The sequence below is a fragment of the Schistocerca gregaria genome, chromosome 1 (assembly GCF_023897955.1).
Source record: "Schistocerca gregaria isolate iqSchGreg1 chromosome 1, iqSchGreg1.2, whole genome shotgun sequence".
NCBI lineage: Eukaryota > Metazoa > Arthropoda > Insecta > Orthoptera > Acrididae > Schistocerca > Schistocerca gregaria.
In genome coordinates, this window is record NC_064920.1 from 214,993,171 (window position 1) to 215,013,647 (window position 20,477).

General features: G+C 38.2%; 1 protein-coding gene across 1 annotated transcript in view; it reads right to left on the minus strand.

The window, feature by feature from the left end:
* The window catches only part of LOC126337005 (calcineurin-binding protein cabin-1-like), a 237,068-nt gene that overhangs the window by 157,117 nt on the left and 59,474 nt on the right, over nt 1-20,477 (minus strand). Inside the window, exons 8-11 of the mRNA XM_050001253.1 lie at nt 19,969-20,158; nt 12,020-12,164; nt 11,711-11,940; nt 1,578-1,718 (exon numbers count right to left, since the gene is read on the minus strand). Coding sequence (XP_049857210.1) covers nt 1,578-1,718; nt 11,711-11,940; nt 12,020-12,164; nt 19,969-20,158 — 706 coding nt within the window. The remainder of the gene's footprint in view (nt 1-1,577; nt 1,719-11,710; nt 11,941-12,019; nt 12,165-19,968; nt 20,159-20,477) is intronic.

Genomic DNA, 20,477 nt, shown 5'->3' on the forward strand with positions numbered 1-20,477 from the left:
GTATTCGAAGAGAACACAAGACGAAGTTCTAGACTACAGTGGATGGCATTCCAAATCTAATTTAGTTAACTGAAACTGCACTACTGCTACTACTGCTGCTGCTGCTGCTGCAGTAATTTGGTAACTTAACCTATTTTGTTCATCTAACTGGCATTATACTCAAACAATGGAAAATCCATGATAGAATGTAACAATATGATGAAAAGGATAGTTGCTACTCACTATATAGCAGAGATGCCGAGTCACAGATAGCCACGAAAAAAAGACTGTCGGGAAGTGAGCTCAACACAAGGCCTCTTTGAAATTAGAGAACACAACACAACACAACACACACACAGCTGCCAGAGACACTGTGTGTGTGTGTGTGTGTGTGTGTGTGTGTGTGTGTGTGTGTGTGTGTGTGTGTGGTGGGGGAAGGGGGGGGGGTTTGTCTAATTTTGAAGAAAGCCTTGTTGGCCGAAAGCTCACTTTCCAACAGTCTTTTCACTGTGCCTATCAGCAACTCAGCATCTCCACTATATGGTTTGCAGTGACTATCCTTTTGTACAGTAAAATAGTGTATTATCATTTTTGGATATATTGCTAACAGTATTTTAGATAAGTTTAAAATGAGATTGCTTACCACTCCATCTTTTGTTCTCAAATAGATAGCATATTTCTCCATTATGGAGGAGTTTCTACCACATGGGCTTGCACCTTTTATCTCATTTCTTCAGTTTTCTGTGATCAAATATTTCTGCCTTACTAGAGGAATGTAGGCAGTGGTAATGAAACAAAATTTTATTTCGGAGGAGATGAACTCAGACATCAGTAGGATACAGAAGATCTACTTAAGTCATTTCAAGCACAAACAGTAAATTTCATTTCCATGTCCATGTACAAATGAGCTCATGTTACTCTATGGACAATGGATTTTTCAGGTGGGGAGCTTTCTACTTCTTACTTAGAATGCCTTTTGTAGTACTTATCAATAATCTTCTCTTGTTCCACTACAAATATTATGCTTTGAGAAGTGTCAATCACAATACTTGCAGAAATCAAAACTCCCTTCGACTTTACTCAATTGTTAAGGCAATTTAGATGTAATTTATGAAGACAATTTAGAAGCCATATCCTTTAATTCTCACTAGAGGCATCTTATAATACTGTATGTGTGGCATGCTTAGCAATGTAGCAGGTCTTTTATGGTAATGGTATACTTCTGACTGCAGCATAAATTGGCGAAGGATCTATAAAGATAATGCTCTTATGACTTTTAGAAAAGTGGCTAGCCACATGTTACATCAAGTTAGGATGTGACTAAATGTCTGCTGAGTCTGAAAATGGTTTATTGTGCTAGCAATAGTAGGCACATGAACACAGATAATTTGTTAAAAATCATTTTCCATTTCAAAAGTTCCACATTTAAGAAATATATTTTTTCTTATAAAAATGCTGAATTATAATAATTTTCACTGACCTGGGCAAGGCATCAGCTTTTTCTGTTAACATCTAGTACTAGGTCTTAAAACAATAGTAACAACAAACATTACAACATATAACTACTGGTTGTTTGTATTAAAAAATACAACACTTACAGTAGCTCATAATCTCTTGATGTTTTATCATTCAGCGATTTGTCGAGACAGATTTCTAAATACAGTATAGTAGCTGATGTATCTGCTTTTATATCAGTGCTTTCTTCTTGTGCAAAAACTGAAGGGTGGTTAACGTGTTCTCTGAAAAACAATTAGTGTTATTTATGTAAGAATATTATTTACACACATCTAATAATCAAGTACTTTATTTCTCCATACTTTACATCCTATGAAGGAAACATGTGGCACAATGAATCTCGAGAAAAATTTACCAACCTGTTATACAAAACTCTAGTATCATTTCTCCATAATTCTCAAGTACACATTCTGCCATAAAAATAGAAATTAAAGAGAGGAGGAGAATGAGGAGTAACTGCACCAACAGTGATGAATATTCTACATACACAGTGCAAATGTCAACGGTGCACCCTGTGTGTCTTGTTTGGAAACAAACTTGTTCCATATACTTATGATACTTGCTATTGGCAATAATAATGCTGACTTTTCTCTTCGCCTTTAAGCTTGCATTCAGTATTGCTGAGTTTGTTTTCCTTACAGTGTAGGCTGTATGTTAACAGTGGTGCAATACAGGACTTATGGGTTTACTGCTTCAGAGTTGGCAGATGTGCACTTCACGTGTGACTTCACTAAATAAAATGGAAGATTAGCAAAATACAAATACTGTGCTCAGTTGTTCCTCCAGCAATGGCAACCACATCACAGTACTTTTACATCTGTTGTTTTGGTACATTTTTACATTTTAGCAATTAGATATTACAAGTTTTTACACTATGGTGAAGGTATTTTCACAGAAACGAAGGTAATATGGATAACAAATCAAATAAATCAAAATTACACTATTTCACTGTAATAAGCCCCTGAAGATTAAGTGTTCCTTAAACATGTTTCAAAACTATTCCTGAATAACACAAAACATTTTTGTTGATGGAGTTTGGGTTCACATTGTTGTTCAGGTAAATGCGCCAACATCAAAGCAGAAGAAGTTAGAAGAAAAAATTACATAATACGAGAAAAATATGGGTCGCCAATAGAAATGAGGAGGAAAAGGGGTCCTGGAGTTTTGCTATACATGTTAGATACTAACAGCAAATACAGTGTGCAAACATCACAAGTGGAGGTGGTGTACTTTGAAAAAACCCAGAAAAGATAGGAAGATGCCAGCTAGATTATGTAATGGTGTGGCAAAGATTCTAAAATCAGATACTGGATTGTAAGGTAAGCCAGGTGCAGATATAGACAGATCACAACTTAGTAATTATGAAGATTAAACTGAAGTTTTAGAGAATTGTCAGAAATAATCAACATACAAGGAATGCAATAATGGAATACTTAGGAATGATGAAACATATTTGCAGTTCTGGCACTGCACATACTGCGATAATGCAGCACGACTTTGGAACATATATTGCGTTCTAACATTACAAATTATCTTAAAGACAATGGTCTATAGACACACAGTCAACAGGGATTTAGAAAATATTCTTCTTGTGAAACACAACTAACTCTTTACTCACACAAAGTGCTGAGTGCTGTTGACAAGAGATCTCAAATTGATTTCATATTTCTAGATTTCCATAACGCTTTTGACACTATACCCCATAAGAGACTTGAAATCAAATTGTGTGCTTACAGAATATCATCTCAGTTATGTGAGTGACCTCTCTGACAGGAAATCATGAAGCCACAGTCCACAGTAATTGTTGGAAAGTCATCGTGTAAAACAGATGTGATTTCTAGCATTCTCCAAGGTAGTGTTATAGACCCTCTGCTGTTCCTTATCTATAGAAATGATTTAGGAGACAATCTGAGCAGCTGTCTTAGGTTGTTAGCACATAATGCTATCATTTATCGGCCAGTAAAGTCATCAGAAGATCAAAGCAATTGGTGAAACTATTTAGGAAAGATGTCTGTATGATGCGAAACTTGGCAGTTGACCCTAAATAATGAAAAGTGTGAGGTCATCCACATGAGCGCTAACAGGAATCTGTTAAACTTCAGTTACACGATAGATCAGTCAAATCTGAAGGCCATAAATTCAACTAAATACCAAGGAATTACAATTACAAACAACATAAAATGGAAAGAACACACAGAAATGTTGTGGGGAAGGGGAACCAAAGACTGATACTTAGAAGATGCAACAGATCTGCTAAAGAGAGTGCCTACATTATACCTGTCCATCCGCTTTCAAGTACTGCTGCATGGCATGGGATTGGATCCTTACCAGATAGGAGTAATGGAGTGCACCGAGAAAGTTCAAAGAAGAGCAGCACATTTTGTAGTATCGCGAAATAGGGGAGAGAATGTCACTGACATGATACTGGATTTCGGGCGGATATCATTAAAACAAAGGCATTTTTTGTTGCACCAGAATCTTCTCACAAAATTTCAATTACCAACTTTCTCCTCAGAGAGAGAAAATAATTTGTTGACACTGACCAACATAGGAAGAAACCACCACCATAATAAAATATGGGAAATCAAATCTCACACAGAAAAATATGGATGCTAGTCTTTTCTGCATGCTGTTCAAAGTTGGAATAATAGAGAATTCTTGTGAAGGCAGTTTGATGAACCCTCTGCCAGAGGCTTAAGTGTGATTTGCAGAGTATCCACTTAGATGCAGATGTAGATGAATACTACAGTATGTAGTTCATTTGAACGGGAATAGCCATTTCTAAAAAGGGTGACCACAGAAGTTGTACAGGCAAATACAGATAGAGGATAGGTAACTCCAAATAAATTGTGCTTAACCAAGAAAAATACTTCATCTGACTGATGAAAGAACACAGAAATATTTAGGAAAACAGACAAATGCAACAATCTAAATCATCTGTGAATGAGAGTCCAAAAAGAGCAAGAAAGCTAAGGCAAAACTGTTACAGAAAAAATTTTGGACAGTTGGAAAAAGAAAGTCATCAGGACATATTCTGCACACGAAAAAGTCAAAACAAAGTTTGAGAATTTGGAAGCCGAAATAACATTAAGAAGGCAAAATGAATTGCACTGTTAAACAGAAAGGAAAGATGAGACATATGGAAATAGTACATTAAAAGGATTCTGAGAAGTAGAGGAACTCTCTGATAATGTGACAGAAGATGAAACAGGTGCTGATTTGGAGGACATAGGAGATGCAGTCTAAGAATTTGATAGAGCTTTGGAAAATTTATGATTAGACAATGAAGAAAGAATAGACAATATTCCTTCATAATTTATAAAATCATTGGGGCAAATGGCAATACAGCCATTATTCATAAGCATAATTAATGAGACTGGAGAAATACTACTGAACTTTTGGAACAATATCATCCACACAATCCTGAAGAAAGCAAGAGTAGGTAAGTGTGACAACTATTTTAAAATCAGCTTGATAGTTTGTGCATTTAAAATGCTGTTAAGAGTTATATACAAAAGAATGTAAAAGAAAATTGGGGATTATAGTGGAACTTCAATTTTACATCCTCCTATTTTACATTTTTTGCGTTTCTACACTGCAAATTCATAGCACCTGTGAAAAACCCATAACATCAATGCTAAAAATCCTCTGATTTTGTATTTCTTCCTAGTAAGGTTTACATCGATTCTAAGTTCTTACTCGACATCTCGCTTTATTTCATCCCATTTTCTTCTATTGACATTTGAGGCATTTGATGTGACTGAAAGAGTTATAAGTAGCACAAAAGACTAATGGTTCGCAACATGGGTGGTGGCAGGGTTAAGGAGATATTTAAGGCCATCGTGGAGAAGGGAGACCTGAGAGAGGAAATGCTGATGTAATCCACAATCAGTGTTGCCAACAAAACTTCTAACATTTAGCTTCACTGGACTATTATGAAACTACTACTGCTACATTCCAGCAGTAATGGAAAAACAAGACAGTTGACACGAATTGTTTCAGACTGAACCGATACCTGACGAAGGCACCTTTCCTTGTGCTACTTATACTCAGTCTCATCTTTTAGCATGTATTTCCAATATACTGTATTCAGCAACAATTGTGAACCTTTTAAATTCAGACAATGAGTCTCAAAGAATATGCTCAGTCATAATTTAGGAAATGTCGCCCATTTCTGGCTAGTGAACTCATTGACTGATGACTTGTTAAGTTACACAATAGCCAGCACAGTCACTACACCACACTACCACCCACAAAATGAGCTCGTATATTGGATGCATGGAGAGGGAGAGTGGCCCTCCAATGGCTGGATGGCAGGTAAGGGTGAAAGCATTTTGTGAAGTGCTGAAAATATACTTTGCATGCACATGATGTGCTATGACAGATGTCACATGGAAACAGAACAAGGGTTTTGTGATAGCACATTTTATAGACTTTCGTGTTCAAATATGACAAGATATAGTTGCAAAAACTACTCACATATACACTTTGCACCACATACACCACACACTTTAGATCATAAAGATTGACAGTGATAGAAGACATGAAGCGAAACTGTAGCACCCGAGTTTTCTTTCAAATTTACATTTTACGCAGTGTACAGAAATTCACTAGCCAACTTCTAATAAGCTCGTAGTGTCAATTAGGGAAGTAAACTCATTTTTTCACGTCTCTATTTCTCTCATCAAGCTTAAAATAACATTTTAACAGAGGTGAACATATAAAGTACGGTTTGTAAGAAAAGCATTAAACAATAACAGCAATGGTGAAAAGTATGTGATTACGCAGATGTCTGCATTTATGCTTATGGTTTAACCACTTAGCTGCTGAGATCTTTTTATGGTTTAATTCAACATGTTCAACTACTTTTGCTTTTCTCTGGGTGAGCACAGAGGATGATCTCTCAAAAGCGCCTGTTTTGAATGCATAATTTGTGGATGTAGCATGTCAGAAAAGAGCTCGATTACCTTGTACCCAGACATCAGTTCCAATTTTTTTTACGAGTTTTTACTTGCTGTTACACATCTGTGATTTTTAAGAACTGATGAAATAAATTACCACAAATTATTGTATTGTACATTTAATTTCCTTTACTTATAGAGAGATTTTATACAAAGTATTGGAGAGGATTGCAATTTTTAATCATATATGCCAAGTTCATGTGTTTTTGCTACATATTTTGGGGGGTTTTAACGTTTTCCTCAATTTTGCATTTTCCTCAATTTTGCGTTTTTAATTCCGGACTGCACGAAAATGTAAAATAGGCATTCCACTGTAGTTACATAATGATCAATTTAGTTTTGGATAAGGTAAATGCACTAGAGAGGCATTCTGACAGAACATTTGATAATGGAATAAAGACTTTAAGAAGTCAAGACACTTGCATAGGATACGCCAATCTGGAAAAAAAATCTTTTGGCAATGTAAAGTGATGCATGAGATCTGAAACCCTCGCAAAAATAGCTATATGTCACAGAGAGAAATGGTAATATTTGACATGTACAACAACCAAGAGAAATTGATAAAAATGGAAGGCTAGGTTACGACAGCTTAGACTGTAGCTAAGCCATTTCTCTGCTGTTTCCTTTCTTCCAGGACAGCTTGTCTCAAAAAAGTATGCAGGAGAATGTCTGTGAAGTTTGAAAGGTAGTAAACAGGTACTGGTGGAAGTAAAGCTGTGACGCAGGGTGACGAGTCATGCTCAGAAAGCTCAGTCAGCAGAGTACTTGTCCACAAAATACAAAGGTCTCTGGTTCGAGTCCTAGTCCCACATACAGTTTTAATCCACAGCTGTTGTCCACTACGAGTAAACTCCTAAGTCTACATACCCAAGAGAAATGGCAGCTGGAATGATTAAGTCCCTGGGAGACACTGTGGTCAGAACAGCCTCAGACTCATTGAATTCAGGGCGAAACCAGCAAGAACTGATCCAAAGACCACTCTGCACTCTAGTTTTGATGCTACATTGTCCAAGCTCTGCCTTCCTTCTGGAGGGAAAAGGATTCTCTTGAGTAATGGTTCACAATGTCTTAAGTATCTCTACAAAGTCCGTCCTTTTCTTCCTTCATACCTGGCATTCTCCATTTCTTGAAAAGTGCAACTTTAGTGATTTTAAATCTCTCGAGTCCATGATTTTGCTGCCTGATTTTTCCTGTGACTTCTGGCCCGTGTATGCACTGATTCCTCAGCTCTCTAAACAGATCTCTAAACACAATGAGAATTTTTATTTCCTTATTTTATGTTTGAGCAGCTGACCTTTAAGCTTTATGACAGAAGAGATAGTCCATGTATTTTCACTTGCATGAAATGGCGTTAAGAGTCAATTTTAGTAGACAATTTATTGTTATAATTACTATTACTACAAAAATGGAGAGTCCTGTATGGAAAAATACATGAAATAGTGGAAAGACAACCACATTGTGGAGTGATGAGTAACACAGAAAAATGTAACAAACACAAAATTTTTGGTTATATGTTTCTATGCATTACACATCAGTCCGCTAGAGCTGAGTGGTTGCCTGTGACTATCCTTAGTTGTATAGATATCATTTTCCTTGTCAGAATATTTTTATGCATATAGGATATCACAATTTTGTGTATATGGTCCAGTGCAACTAATGTCCATTTATATGAAATCTAGAACACATCCTAATAGGCAAACTGCTCTACAATGTGTAGTTGTACGTATTACAATATCGATAAACTCATTCACAAGGAAACAACAATAATATAATGATGCTACAGTAGCGATAAATCCAATAGACGTGAAACTTGTTAACACATTGGTTGGTTGGTTGGTCACTTAAGGGACAGAGGGATTTCACCTAGAGTTAGTGATGTCAGCCAGAAAATTGATCAAATTATGAGAGTATGCAAAAGTAATAAAACAGAGGAACTGCGACTAATATTGATGCCAAAACTGAAAAATAATTTGAAGAGAGGTCAGAGAGTAGACAAGGGCTTTCCCACAACTCACCCGTAAAGAGAGAAATTCAACCCCCGCATCTGACCCACTGCCAGCTTGATAAAGGCTGAAACAACTGCAGAGTAAAGAATGCCTTCTAGCTGGGAGATTTGTAACAGTAAAAGTAAGAAGGTTAAAATGTAATAGGCATCAGTTAGATTGAGAACAATGAAATATGGTGAGAGAAACAATGGGGTTAGGAGGCTGAAGTAATCCTACTGAGGGGTCGATACCTTAAAAAAAAAAATCTCCACAAGTTGGGTGGTTAGGAAATTGTCATATGGTGATCACATATTAGAGCAAGAGCCAGTATTACAGGAACTGAACATATAAGAGCCCTGCTTCGGCAAGAAGCCTATCTATGGAACTAGTCTGGAAGGCACCAGTGGGCAGTCTTAGTCTACAACAATAGATTATGTCAAATAACTTCAAAGCCTGGCAACTGTAGTCCAACTGGGACAGGATCTGGGTCCAGTAAATATGGAGTAGAGTAGTGTGATCCACATTCCCAAAGGTGTGGACATGGAAGCAGACACCATTAAACTTTCACATACAGCTAGCCTTCAGCTGACGAATATGGGGCAGACAAGACAGATTTGTGTCAGAGAGCAGCCCCAAAAATCTGGACTGTGCAGAAGTGTCCAAGCACTGGTAGCCCAGGTTAAGCTCTGTATCACGATGGACCAATGTACAATGACAGGAATGTGTGACCTGCACCTTCAAAGACGAGAGAAATAGACGCCAAGTGAAAGGGTCCAAGTGAAAGCCCTTTGGATTGCGCCTTGGAGATATCTTTGAACCAAGGCTACAGATTCAGAGTCATACTAAATGTGGAAGTCATCTACATACAGGTATCCTGTAGGAGTGACCACTGGCCTGACAGAAGCCACTAGCCCGTTGATGTAAATGAGGAAGAGTGTCGCACTCGGCACAGAGTCCTGTGGGATACTGTTGTCTTGCAGCCATGGGGAGCTGAGTGGTACATCAACTCTAACCCAAAACAAATTGTGGGATAAAAACTGATGAACAAAAATTGGTAGGGGGGTCTCAAAAGGCCAAATCATTGAGGGGTTCATAAAATCTGATAGCGTCAAGTGGTGTCATAAGCATTACATAGGTCAAAAAAAGACTCTAATGAGATGTTAAGAGAAGCAAAGTTTCTACTCACCATATAGCGAAGATGCTGAGTTGCAGATAGGCACAACAAAAAGACTGCCATGAATAAAGCTTTCAGCCAGTATGGCCTTTGTCAAAAATAGTAGGGTGGGGGAGTGGGACAGTGAAAGTGCTTCTGGGGAGTTATCAGGGACAAGGTGGAGAAAGGGTAGGGCACCTATGTGCAGTTGGGAGGTTAGACAGGTGGGGGTGGAGGTCAGGTGGGGTAGTGGAAAAGGAGAGAAGTAACAAGACTGGGCGCAATGCTGGAATGAGGGCTGTGTAGTGCTGGAATGGGAACAGGGAAAGGGCTGGATGGGTGAGGACAATGACTAACAAAGTTTGGTTTCAACCTTCATCAGTCATTGTCCTCGAGCATCCAGCCCCTTCCTTGTTCCCATTCCCGCACTATACAGCCCTCATTCCACCATCACACCCAGTCTTTTTACTTCTCTCTTTTTCTGCTAACCCCTCTCCCCCATCTCTCCCTGGCCCAGCGTCTAACCTCACAACTGTACATAGCTTCCCTACCCTCTCCCCACCTCATCCCTGCGCACTCCCCGGCAGCACTTCACTGTCCCCCACCCCCAATTCCACCATACTATCCCTTCCCCTCCCTGCCCAGTCTCCTTACCCCCACCCAGTTGCTACTCTCATCACTGGTGTCGCTGTTCGCAGTTTGGCTTCAGTTGCCAGAGACAGCAGTCATGTGTGTGTGTGTGTGTGTGTGTGTGTGTGTGTGTGTCTTTTTTTTGCAAAGGCCATATTGGTCGACAGTTTTATTTGTGACAGTCTTTTTGTTGTGCCTATCTGCGACTCAGCATCTTCGCTGGGTAGCAACTTTCCTTTTCTTTATATTGTTACATTACATCCCGGATTTTCCATTGTAACATGCTGTTGGAATTTAAAAAAACTTATGATATTGCTGTTTCCAACATAACCAAATTTTCTTCAAGTGTGAATCATCTGTGGAGTGTTGGTGATGTAGAAGCCATGCTCCCATGGTTTAACGTACTTGCACGACTAGTAGACATCAACATTGAGGGAGTAAATGCAAACAAGTACTGCTGATGACTGGGCCACAGTAGGAGCAAAGGCTGATATCATTAAAACAGGATATAAATGATTCTCCTTTTCTGAGCTTCAAAAGATAAGAGGCGACCAGTGACCTTCAGTACCTGGATTTTGTATTTCTCAATTAGGTTAGCACACTTCAAACATCAAGAACTGTTATCATTTCTGCAACTGACACCGAGATGTGGCAGTGCACATGGTGGGTTTTTGTGAAGCAGCTGACAATAGTGTCCACTAACTGGCTCGGATGTACACCAGGGAGATATGCACAAAGTGTTGGCACTTAAGGCACCAAACTGGAGGTGAGAAATGTGGCTTCACAGCAGTAAACTATGATTTTTACAGTATCAGAAAGCAAATCCAGCTCAAAAATGAGGACGAATGCCCAAATGTCAACCTAGTTGTCTGACATACATTGATGTACACAACATACAAAACGAATCCCATTCTTCTCCAAGTGTGTGCATAGTTCTTCATCTGTCTCATGCATGAAGTACTGAACTATACTGAGATTGCCACCTTGTTTGATGGCCATTACCAGAGCCCGAATGTCTCAAACAGTCACGCATTTACTCTTTGCCATGTGTGGGGAGGTCAGAGTCGGGCATCAATGATGCATTGCCTGCGTGGGCAGGAAGCTATCACTGTACAGATATCCAACTGGCTACCATGTTGGGCTCTGGGTCATATCCTGTATAATCCGCCCTTCTGTAAAAAGTTTTGAAAGGGTGGAGGCCAAAACCAGATGAACAGATTGAACAAAAGTTCACTGAAATTGGTGGTGGAAAATATTGAAACAAAGTGGGAAAAGCCATTATTGACATCCTACAAGCAAGCTAGGTTGCCAGAGGGAATCTATGCTAGAGACAAAGTCTGAGAAAAGAGGCAGGCAGAGAGTAAGACTGCAACACAGGAAAGGAAGAAGTACTGCAATGGCTTGGGGCTCCTTGTTTGCTATACATGTACAATTAAACGCAATTCTCAGACAATATTTTCTGTCTCAAATTAAGCTTTAATGCTTACCTCAAACACTTGTACATTTCCAAGTACACAGAGATTAGTTCAAGTGGCCATGTAATATTCCACTTGGTACTGAGTAATGTGACAAATTTCAAAAGGATGTCAATCACATCAGAAGACCCACATGACTCCACAAGATTTCTGACATCATTTTCTTCTTGATCCGTACCAAAATATCCTTCCTCTTCCACTATCTTTAATAAACCTTCTCTTCCCTTTGAGTAAAATTTTCCCTGTAAATATAACTATCTTTAATTTGTGATAATCCCTAAAATTTCTGAATGAAATAGTTTTATTGCAAATTACACACACCTGTGAATTGTTTCTGTCATCACAGGGGCCTTCAACACTTTCCCTACGCTCAAACAACTTGTACAGATCCATTGTATCCATTGAGTCGTCATTTAATAGAAGATTATCCACATTCTTTTGGTTACTTTCCTTCATGTTGTTTGGTCTGAAAACAAATACACGATTTTAAAATAAACATTACACCACTGTCAATCTTACTGTTGAACAGTGTTTAAGTTTATTCAAAAGCTAAATAATATCAAGTCCTTCCCAACTAAATGGCAGTAGGCTACAGTTAATCAGCACAAATAACACTAATGGAAGGAGGATTATTGGGAGAAGGACGTAAAGAAAATCAGAGGGAAATTCTCATACAATAAGCCTACTACCACTTGTAGCATTTTGGGATCACAAAAGAAGAAAAGAGACAGCATGCCTGGATAATTATTATATATCAGCACAGAAGTGAGAAACATGTAATAATGTGGCAGAAGAAAATCCATCTCAAATAACAAGTTAACAGTTTTACATTTTTCTCCTCTACATCTATACCCATAGTCTGCAAACAGCTGTTAACTGTTTGGCAAAGGGTACATCTTACGGTACTAGTTATTAGGGCATCTTCCCTATTCCATTCACGTATGGGGTGAGAGAAGAATGACGGCTTAAATGCCACCTCTGTTTGTGCTGTTATTAGTCTAATATTGTCTTTATGATCTCTATGGAGCGATGTAAAGAGGTTTGTAATACAGTCTTAGATTCATCCCTTTCAGTCAGTTCTAGGGACTTTCTACGTAAGTTTTCATGGATTAGTTTGCATCTATCTTCAAGTTTAGGTCAAATCAGTTCTTTCGGCACCTTTGTTTCACTCTCCCATAGATTGAACAAAGCTGTGACCATTCATGTTGCCCTTTTCAATGTCCTCTGTTAGTTCCACACTCTTGTGCAATCTTCTAGGATAGGTTGTACCTTGTGTTTTGAAGACAGACTGCCTGTCTCTAGTATTCTACTGATAAACTGAAGTCAGCTACCTGCTTTACCCGTGACTGAGTCTATGTGATCATTTCACTTCATATCACTATGATGTGTTACACCCAGACATTTGTATGAATTTATGAATCTCAACTGTGACTCACTGAATCATAGGATACTACACTAAGGTGCCAAAAGTCTTAGGATAGTGATACACACATATAATATGGCAGTAATATCACCTATAAAAGACATAAAAGGACATTGCATTGGTGGGACTGTCATTTGTATGAAGATAATTCACGTGAAAATGTTTCTGACTAGATTATAGCTGTATGATGGAAATTAACAGCTCTGAATGCAGAATGATAGGTGGGGCTAGACACACAGGACTTCCATTTCAGAAATTGTTAAGGCATTCAGTATTTCAAGATGCACAGTTTCCAGAGTGCACCATGAACACCAAATTGCAGGCATTATCTCTCCCCATGGACAACGCACTGGCCAATGGCCTTCACTTGACAACCGAGAGCAGTGGCATATGCACAGAATGGTCAGTCCTAACAGACAAGCAACACTGCATGTAATAGCAGCGGACATCAATGTGGGATGAACGTATCTGCTAGGACAGTGCAGAAAAATTTGGTATTAATGGGCTAGGGCAGCAAACGACCAACGCGGGTGCCTCTGCTAACAGCACAACATTGCGCTTCTCCTGGACTCTTGACCATATCGGTTAGACCCAAGACAACTGGAAAACAGTGGCCTGGTCAAACAAGTCCTGATTTCAGTTCATAAGAACTGCTGGTAGGGTCCGAGTGTGGTGCAGACCCTACGGAGTCATGGAACCAAGGTGTCCACAACGCACAGTGCAAGCTGATGGTGGCTCCATAAATGGTGTGGACTATGTTTACATGAAATGGACTGGGTCCTGATGTCCAACTGAACTGATCATTGACCAGAAATGGTTATGTTCGGGTAGTTGGAGACCATTTGCAGCCATTCATGTTCCCAAACAATGATGGAATTTTTACGTATGACAATGATCCGTGTCATCAGACCACACCTGTTCATGATTAGTTTGAAGAACAGGATTCGGCCACCCAGATTGCCCGACATGAATCCAATCTAACACTTATGGGACTTAATTAAAAGCTCAGTTTGTGCACAGAGTCCTGCACCTGCAACACTTTCGTAATTGCAGATGGCTATAGAGGCAGCATGGCTTAGTATTTCTGCAGGACACTTCCAACAACTTGTTGAAACCATGCCGCATCGAGCTGCTGCGCAATGTCGGGAAAAGGAGGTATCCCATGACTTTTCAGCTCAGTATATTTTTTCATTTTGTGAAATGCACAATTATAAATTTAGCACTTAAAAATTTGTCAATCCTTGCACCACTTTGAAATCTTATCTAGTTCCAACTTAAAATTTATGTGGCTTCTATCAAACATTACTTAGTTACAGATAACTGTATTATCTAAAAAAGTCTGAGGTTACCACTGATATTGTCCACATGGTGCTTATTATATAACATGAACAGCAAGGGTCCCTACACACTTCCCTGGGGCACACTTGAAGTTACTGCTACATCTCTCAATGATTCTCCACCCAAGATAAATTGCTGCATCCTCCCTACCAAAAACCCCTCCACCCTGTTACTAATTTCACTAATACCCAATACAATTGTACTTTTGGTAATAAGGATAGGTTTGGTACCTAGTCAAATGCCTTTCAGAAATCAAGCATACTGCATATATCTAACTGCTGCTAGATGGCTTTTGGTACGTCGTGTGAGAAAAGAGCAAGTTGAGTTTCACGTGACTGATGTTTTCAGAATCCATGCTGTTTGGCTTCCAAGTACATCATTATGATTGAGTTAAGAATACATTCTAAGATTTTAAAACAAATGGATATCAAAGGTATTAGATCATTTCGGCTACACTTCTTATAGATGGATGAGACCTGTACATTCTTCCAACTACTGGGCACGATTTTTTGTTCAAGGAGTCTACAGTAGATTATAGTTACAAGAGAGGCTAACTCTCCTGGAAATATGGTCCAGAATCTGATAGGAATTCTGCAGTTCTGGGAGTTTTGTTCAATTTTAGCGATTTCATCTGTTGCTATGACATATTTCTCACTCTTCTTTTCAGTGGTATGAGAATTAAATTTAGTCAGTGCTCCTGGGTTTTCCTTTGTAAAGATACATTTGAAAACAGAGGTAAGTACTTCTGTCTTTGCTTTGCTATCCTCAATTTCAGTGCCTGTCTCATTCATGAATGCCTGCAAGCTAACTTTGACGCCACGAACAGCTTTCGTATACAACCAGAATTTCCTTAATCAATATTCTGTTACGGCATTCAATGAAAGCTTCATACACTGACAGTGAAATGTGTTTCATTCAAAATACCTCCCTGTATAGCCCAATGCTTTGTTTTACACCTTACATGTGGTAGTTTCTGTTTCTTTAGCAGTCCCTTTACAGTGACTGTGCCACATGAAGGGTCCCTCCCATCACAAACTGTTCTACTGAATACATACCTACCCAGTGCATTGGCACCTATTTTTTTAAACATGAGCCATAGCTCTTATACGAGATCATCTCCTAAGCTAAAAGTTTTGGGCTCCTCCTTGAGACATAGCATTATTGCTTATTTATCTATTGTACTGAACATATAAATCTTTCTACTTGCATTATTTGTCCTTTGTACGCTGAAAGTGAAATTTAATAACTGAAAGGCAATTCATTCATCACAAGTCTGCTACGAGCTGTTGCTATAACACTGTTGTGTTTGCTGTACACTGAAAGCAGCACATAGAACTAGAAGTATGTATGAAAAGGATTCCTTAAATCTTATATTATGCTGATTTTTGGTGTTGGAATCAATAACAAAGAAGTGTTTACATAATTTTACTTGATATGCTGGTGATAAATTTTTGAAAAAATACTGCTTATTCATAATAATAATAATAACAATAACAGAACAGGTGTAATATATAAGAGGAGATAAAAAGGTGAGGGCAATATTTTATTACAATACTACATAATCTGTGAATTCTTGACTGTCAATGTGGAAAGACACAGTGTTTTGTCGCTATTTGTCTTCTAATTGTGCAAGTTAAGAAGTTAAAATTAAGTGATTATTGCTAAAGAGATACACTTTTGAACAAACTGGTCTTCAGCGAAACTATGTTCCGAGACTGTTTCTGTCTACATCCGAGAACGTTACACTTCAGTGATAACTCTGCAAGTACTGGAGGCGACAGTCTGTTTAAAATTAAGATAACTGTTGACAAGATTATTAAGATGTTTCTTAATTCATTTCATCCACATCACAAGCTTTGTATAGATGAAAGTCTCTTGCTGTTCAGAGGACTATTATATTTTAAGCAATTTATTCCAACCAAGTGAAGTACATTCGGAATAAAGACATTTGTACTGTGTGACTGTCAGAGTGGGTATATCTTGGATTTTATTGTATATACAGGCGTAACAACAGAAATTGGGTTCCACAATTTAGGGACAAGTGGCGGCATAGTGGCAACTCTTATGGGGGTCATATTCTGTATGTTGATAATCGGTACTCCAGCTCGGATATGTTCATCTGGCTTCACAACTATGGGAACAGCTGCATGTCACACTGTTTTTAAGAATACGCTCAACATGTCAAAACTGCAGAAGAAATTAAACTGAGGAAAAACTGAGTTTAAGTCCACTGACAAGATCCTTGCTACATCTACATCTACATCTACATTTATACTCCGTAAGCCACCCAACGGTGTGTGGCGGAGCGCACTTTACGTCTGGCTTATCACACCAAGTGGTGTGATAAGAGAGAGGTGGCCATGTTGATCACACGTCACACAAAACAAATGGTTGAAACAGAGAAGACTGACAGAAATACTGTCAAAAAAATAAAGAAACTGCAATGTACTGTAGATTACAATTCGAGTATTTTGCAGTTGACCGTTGTGACATGTGACTGAGCTCAGTGGGATCAGTGCGTAAAATTGTGAAATGATGCAAGAAATTTTTTTTCACTTTCTGGATTTGTGCATTCTAAATGTTCATACTCTCAAACAGTTTGTAACAGGGTGAAAAATGGCACTCACAGAGTTTTACATGTCTCTCATAAGGGAGATTAAAGAAAAATATGCTATAGAATGATAAACAGCTGGTAGAGGAAGGCACTACAATGACAAGAATCTTCTGTGATTCACAGGCAGACATTTCCCAGCTGTTATCATGAGTGAACATTCGCAAATGCGTCCTTTGCACAAAACAGAAAGTGTGCCAGGAAGTGAGATACCAATGCAAAACTGGCAACATTTTATTATGCTTTGAGACTTATCATACAAAGGAGTATTACTAATCATTGAGAACTAAATCTGAAAAAAATTATTGACATTTCTGAAAAAAAAAAAGCCAAAATATATATATATACACCTATCCTTTTTTTCCCCCTAAGGTAAGTCTTTCCGTGCCCGGGATAGGAATGACTCCTTACCCTCTCCCTTAAAACCCACATCCTTTCATCTTTCCTTTTCCTTCCCTCTTTCCTGACGAAGCAGCCGCCGGTTGCGAAAGCTCAAATTCTGTGTGTGTGTGTGTGTGTGTGTGTGTGTGTGTGTGTGTGTTTTTTTTATTCATTGTGCCTATCTACCAGCGCTTTCCCGCTTGGTAAGTCTTGGAATCTTTGTTATATATATATATACTTTGCCAGTGCCAGTCCAAAGCCCGGACCGAAAAGAAGGATGGGAAATAGATGCAACAGGTGTAAAATTGTTCAAACAATGCCTGACTTCTTCATATGTAGAAGTTTACTGGCAAATGAACGGACTTGATGATTGAGATAGCGCAATATCTGTCCTGAGCCAAATGTGATTACACCAAGTACATTGCGCCAATACAACAAAACCCATATATTAAGCTACGTACTATACATTTAAATAATTAACTCTTAACATAGACAGTTATATTCTTTTATCCTTATTAGTAACAATACAGATCACATTCATTCTACTTGTACAAAACCTGTTTTCTGTAACAGATTTCAAATGCCTTTGATCAATGAGAAACAACTTGCCAAAGTTAAAACTCTGTTCTCAGTGTGATTTTTCTTGCTTCTTTGCCTCCCTTGTTAGTCAATATTGGAAATTAAACTCACTGTTCTGGGGAGGGTGCAGGGCTTAAAATTGGTTGTTTGAATGAGACTGGCTTTGAAGCATTAATAGAAAACAATATCTGTAAAAGAAGTATCGAACTTACCCCTCTTTCATTTTTTCATAAAAATCAACATCTTTCTGACTAATTTGTACAATATTGGGAAAATAGTAGGGGAATAAAATTTTTTATTCCATATTGTTCTGCTATCAATCTACTGCACTCTAAATTTCATTTTCATCATGTGTTCACTCTACTAGACATGCAAATCTCAAGTTTACATTGTTTTCGGGCATGATTTTCATGCCCAACTTTTGTTCAAGTTATACAGCTTGGAATGTTTTATAGAGCATAGATTTTTTAGAAAAATCAGAACGAAAATGTCAATTTTTACGTTTTTACAAAATATCCAATTTTGCGCTTAATTCATTCAGTACTGGAAAGTGCTATCGAAATGAAATTTTATATTTAAAAGAATTGTGTTGTTAGGTTACTACATGCTAAGTTTCCTCATTCATCGTGGCACTAATCCAAGAGATGCAAAAAGCCAAACTGTGACATTTTTTCGGGTGCTTATTTTTTGGTCGATTTTACCTACAGTTTTATGGCTCAATATAGCTCGTAAAATTCTTTTCATTATTATTCTTTAGAGAATACATAAAGTTGTGGAAAATAGCCACATTTGATTTCTTTACAAAAACTATTGCCCTTGATATTATAGATCAAAGTCGTCAAAAATTCACTCTGGCTCTGCACAAGTCATAATCAGCCTAGAAGTATTCATCACAGGGCGGGTTGGGCAGTGCAGGCCACTCCAGTCCCAGCGGTGGCTCCAAAGGAGAGGCCTGCAGCACAGGTAGCCACATCATGCCACAGGCCACGGCGCCTCAGCACGCCAAGCAGATGGTGTCCCTCCAGCAGTCAAAGGGTTAAGCGTATAATTTATTGAAATCGTGGTTAATATGATTTTTTCAAATTAAATTTTGAATTTGTACTGATCCTAGTTTTATGCCTGGCAGGAACTTATACCAAAATAGAAAACTTACTTGAATCCTAGACAAGCCGGCAAACTATACATGAAAATTATTTTTGCATCTTTAATTGTGGTTGCGTAAATCATACTAAAACTGATTTTATTATTAGCAACAAATATCACTAAGGAGTAAATATCTTGAGAAGTGATTATAATTTGCCCAATATTTTTGAAGGAAGTTTAGCACGATGCACTTTATATAGTATCTTCACTAATCACATTTGCTGAATCAAAACTTTCCGGCTTCAGCTGTGTTGCTCCAGCAGATAATTTTACAAGACAAAAGGCATTGAAAGTATGAAAAATAAGATAAAACTCTAGTCCCCACACCAATACAAAGAGCTTTTACAGTGCATAACCTGCCAAACTGAGCTCTCTGATTATTTTAGCTATGGGTAGATTCCCTCCCCCTATTTCCTAGAGCCACGACTTCCTGATTGCCTTGTTTTCTCCTCACACAAGGTAGTTTCCTCATACCCTTAGTTTGAACTGAACTCTTATCTTATCGCAAAAACCTCAACTCTTTCCCCTTGATGTCCTGGAGAAAGAATCTGTGGTTTCAATATCTATGAGTAATGTGTTTGTATCAGTTATAAATAGAGTTGGTGCATAAAGAAGGCAAATACTGAACAATCTATCTGTCTCCTTGTGCATTTAATACATTTCCAATACTTTCCTTTTTATTGTATAATTACCAGCATCAGGAGAATCATTACAATTAAGACAAAGCACCAAAACATTTTTACGCAAAGGGGTGGGCATTCAGAAGCGGAATGTAAGCAAATTTCAGTTACTTACAGCAATGAAGGAGGTACAAGCCTGCGCAAGGCTTCCTCAAAGTTCCCATCTTCCCTCTCAGCTTCCTTTTTTATTGTGGAACGAACTCTAGCAGATCGACGTTTCCCTCCCCACATCCACTGTTCCATGAAGGCCATCTGACTTCGACGACGTTTACGATTTTTTGGATCTTCTCCTTCACTCTGTGAACCTATATTTAAAATTGTATGTTAATCATGGTGGTATATAGTTCGCACACTCATTTGAAAATCATCAAAACTCTCAAAATGTGTGGCAGAACAAACCAAAGTGTGTATAGAACTACAAAATGTATACCCACTGACTAAATTTCAAATTTATACAATATTTATACACAAATGTAAACTCAGATCAGCAATGCAAAAATACTACTTCCAGCCGATGAAAGAAAGTACAGAAATTAGTCGCATCTTGTGTTTACTGTAGTACTTCTAGATTTTGGTAACTGAGTGACCACATCCAATACAGCAGATAAAGTTAATACTTTCCAG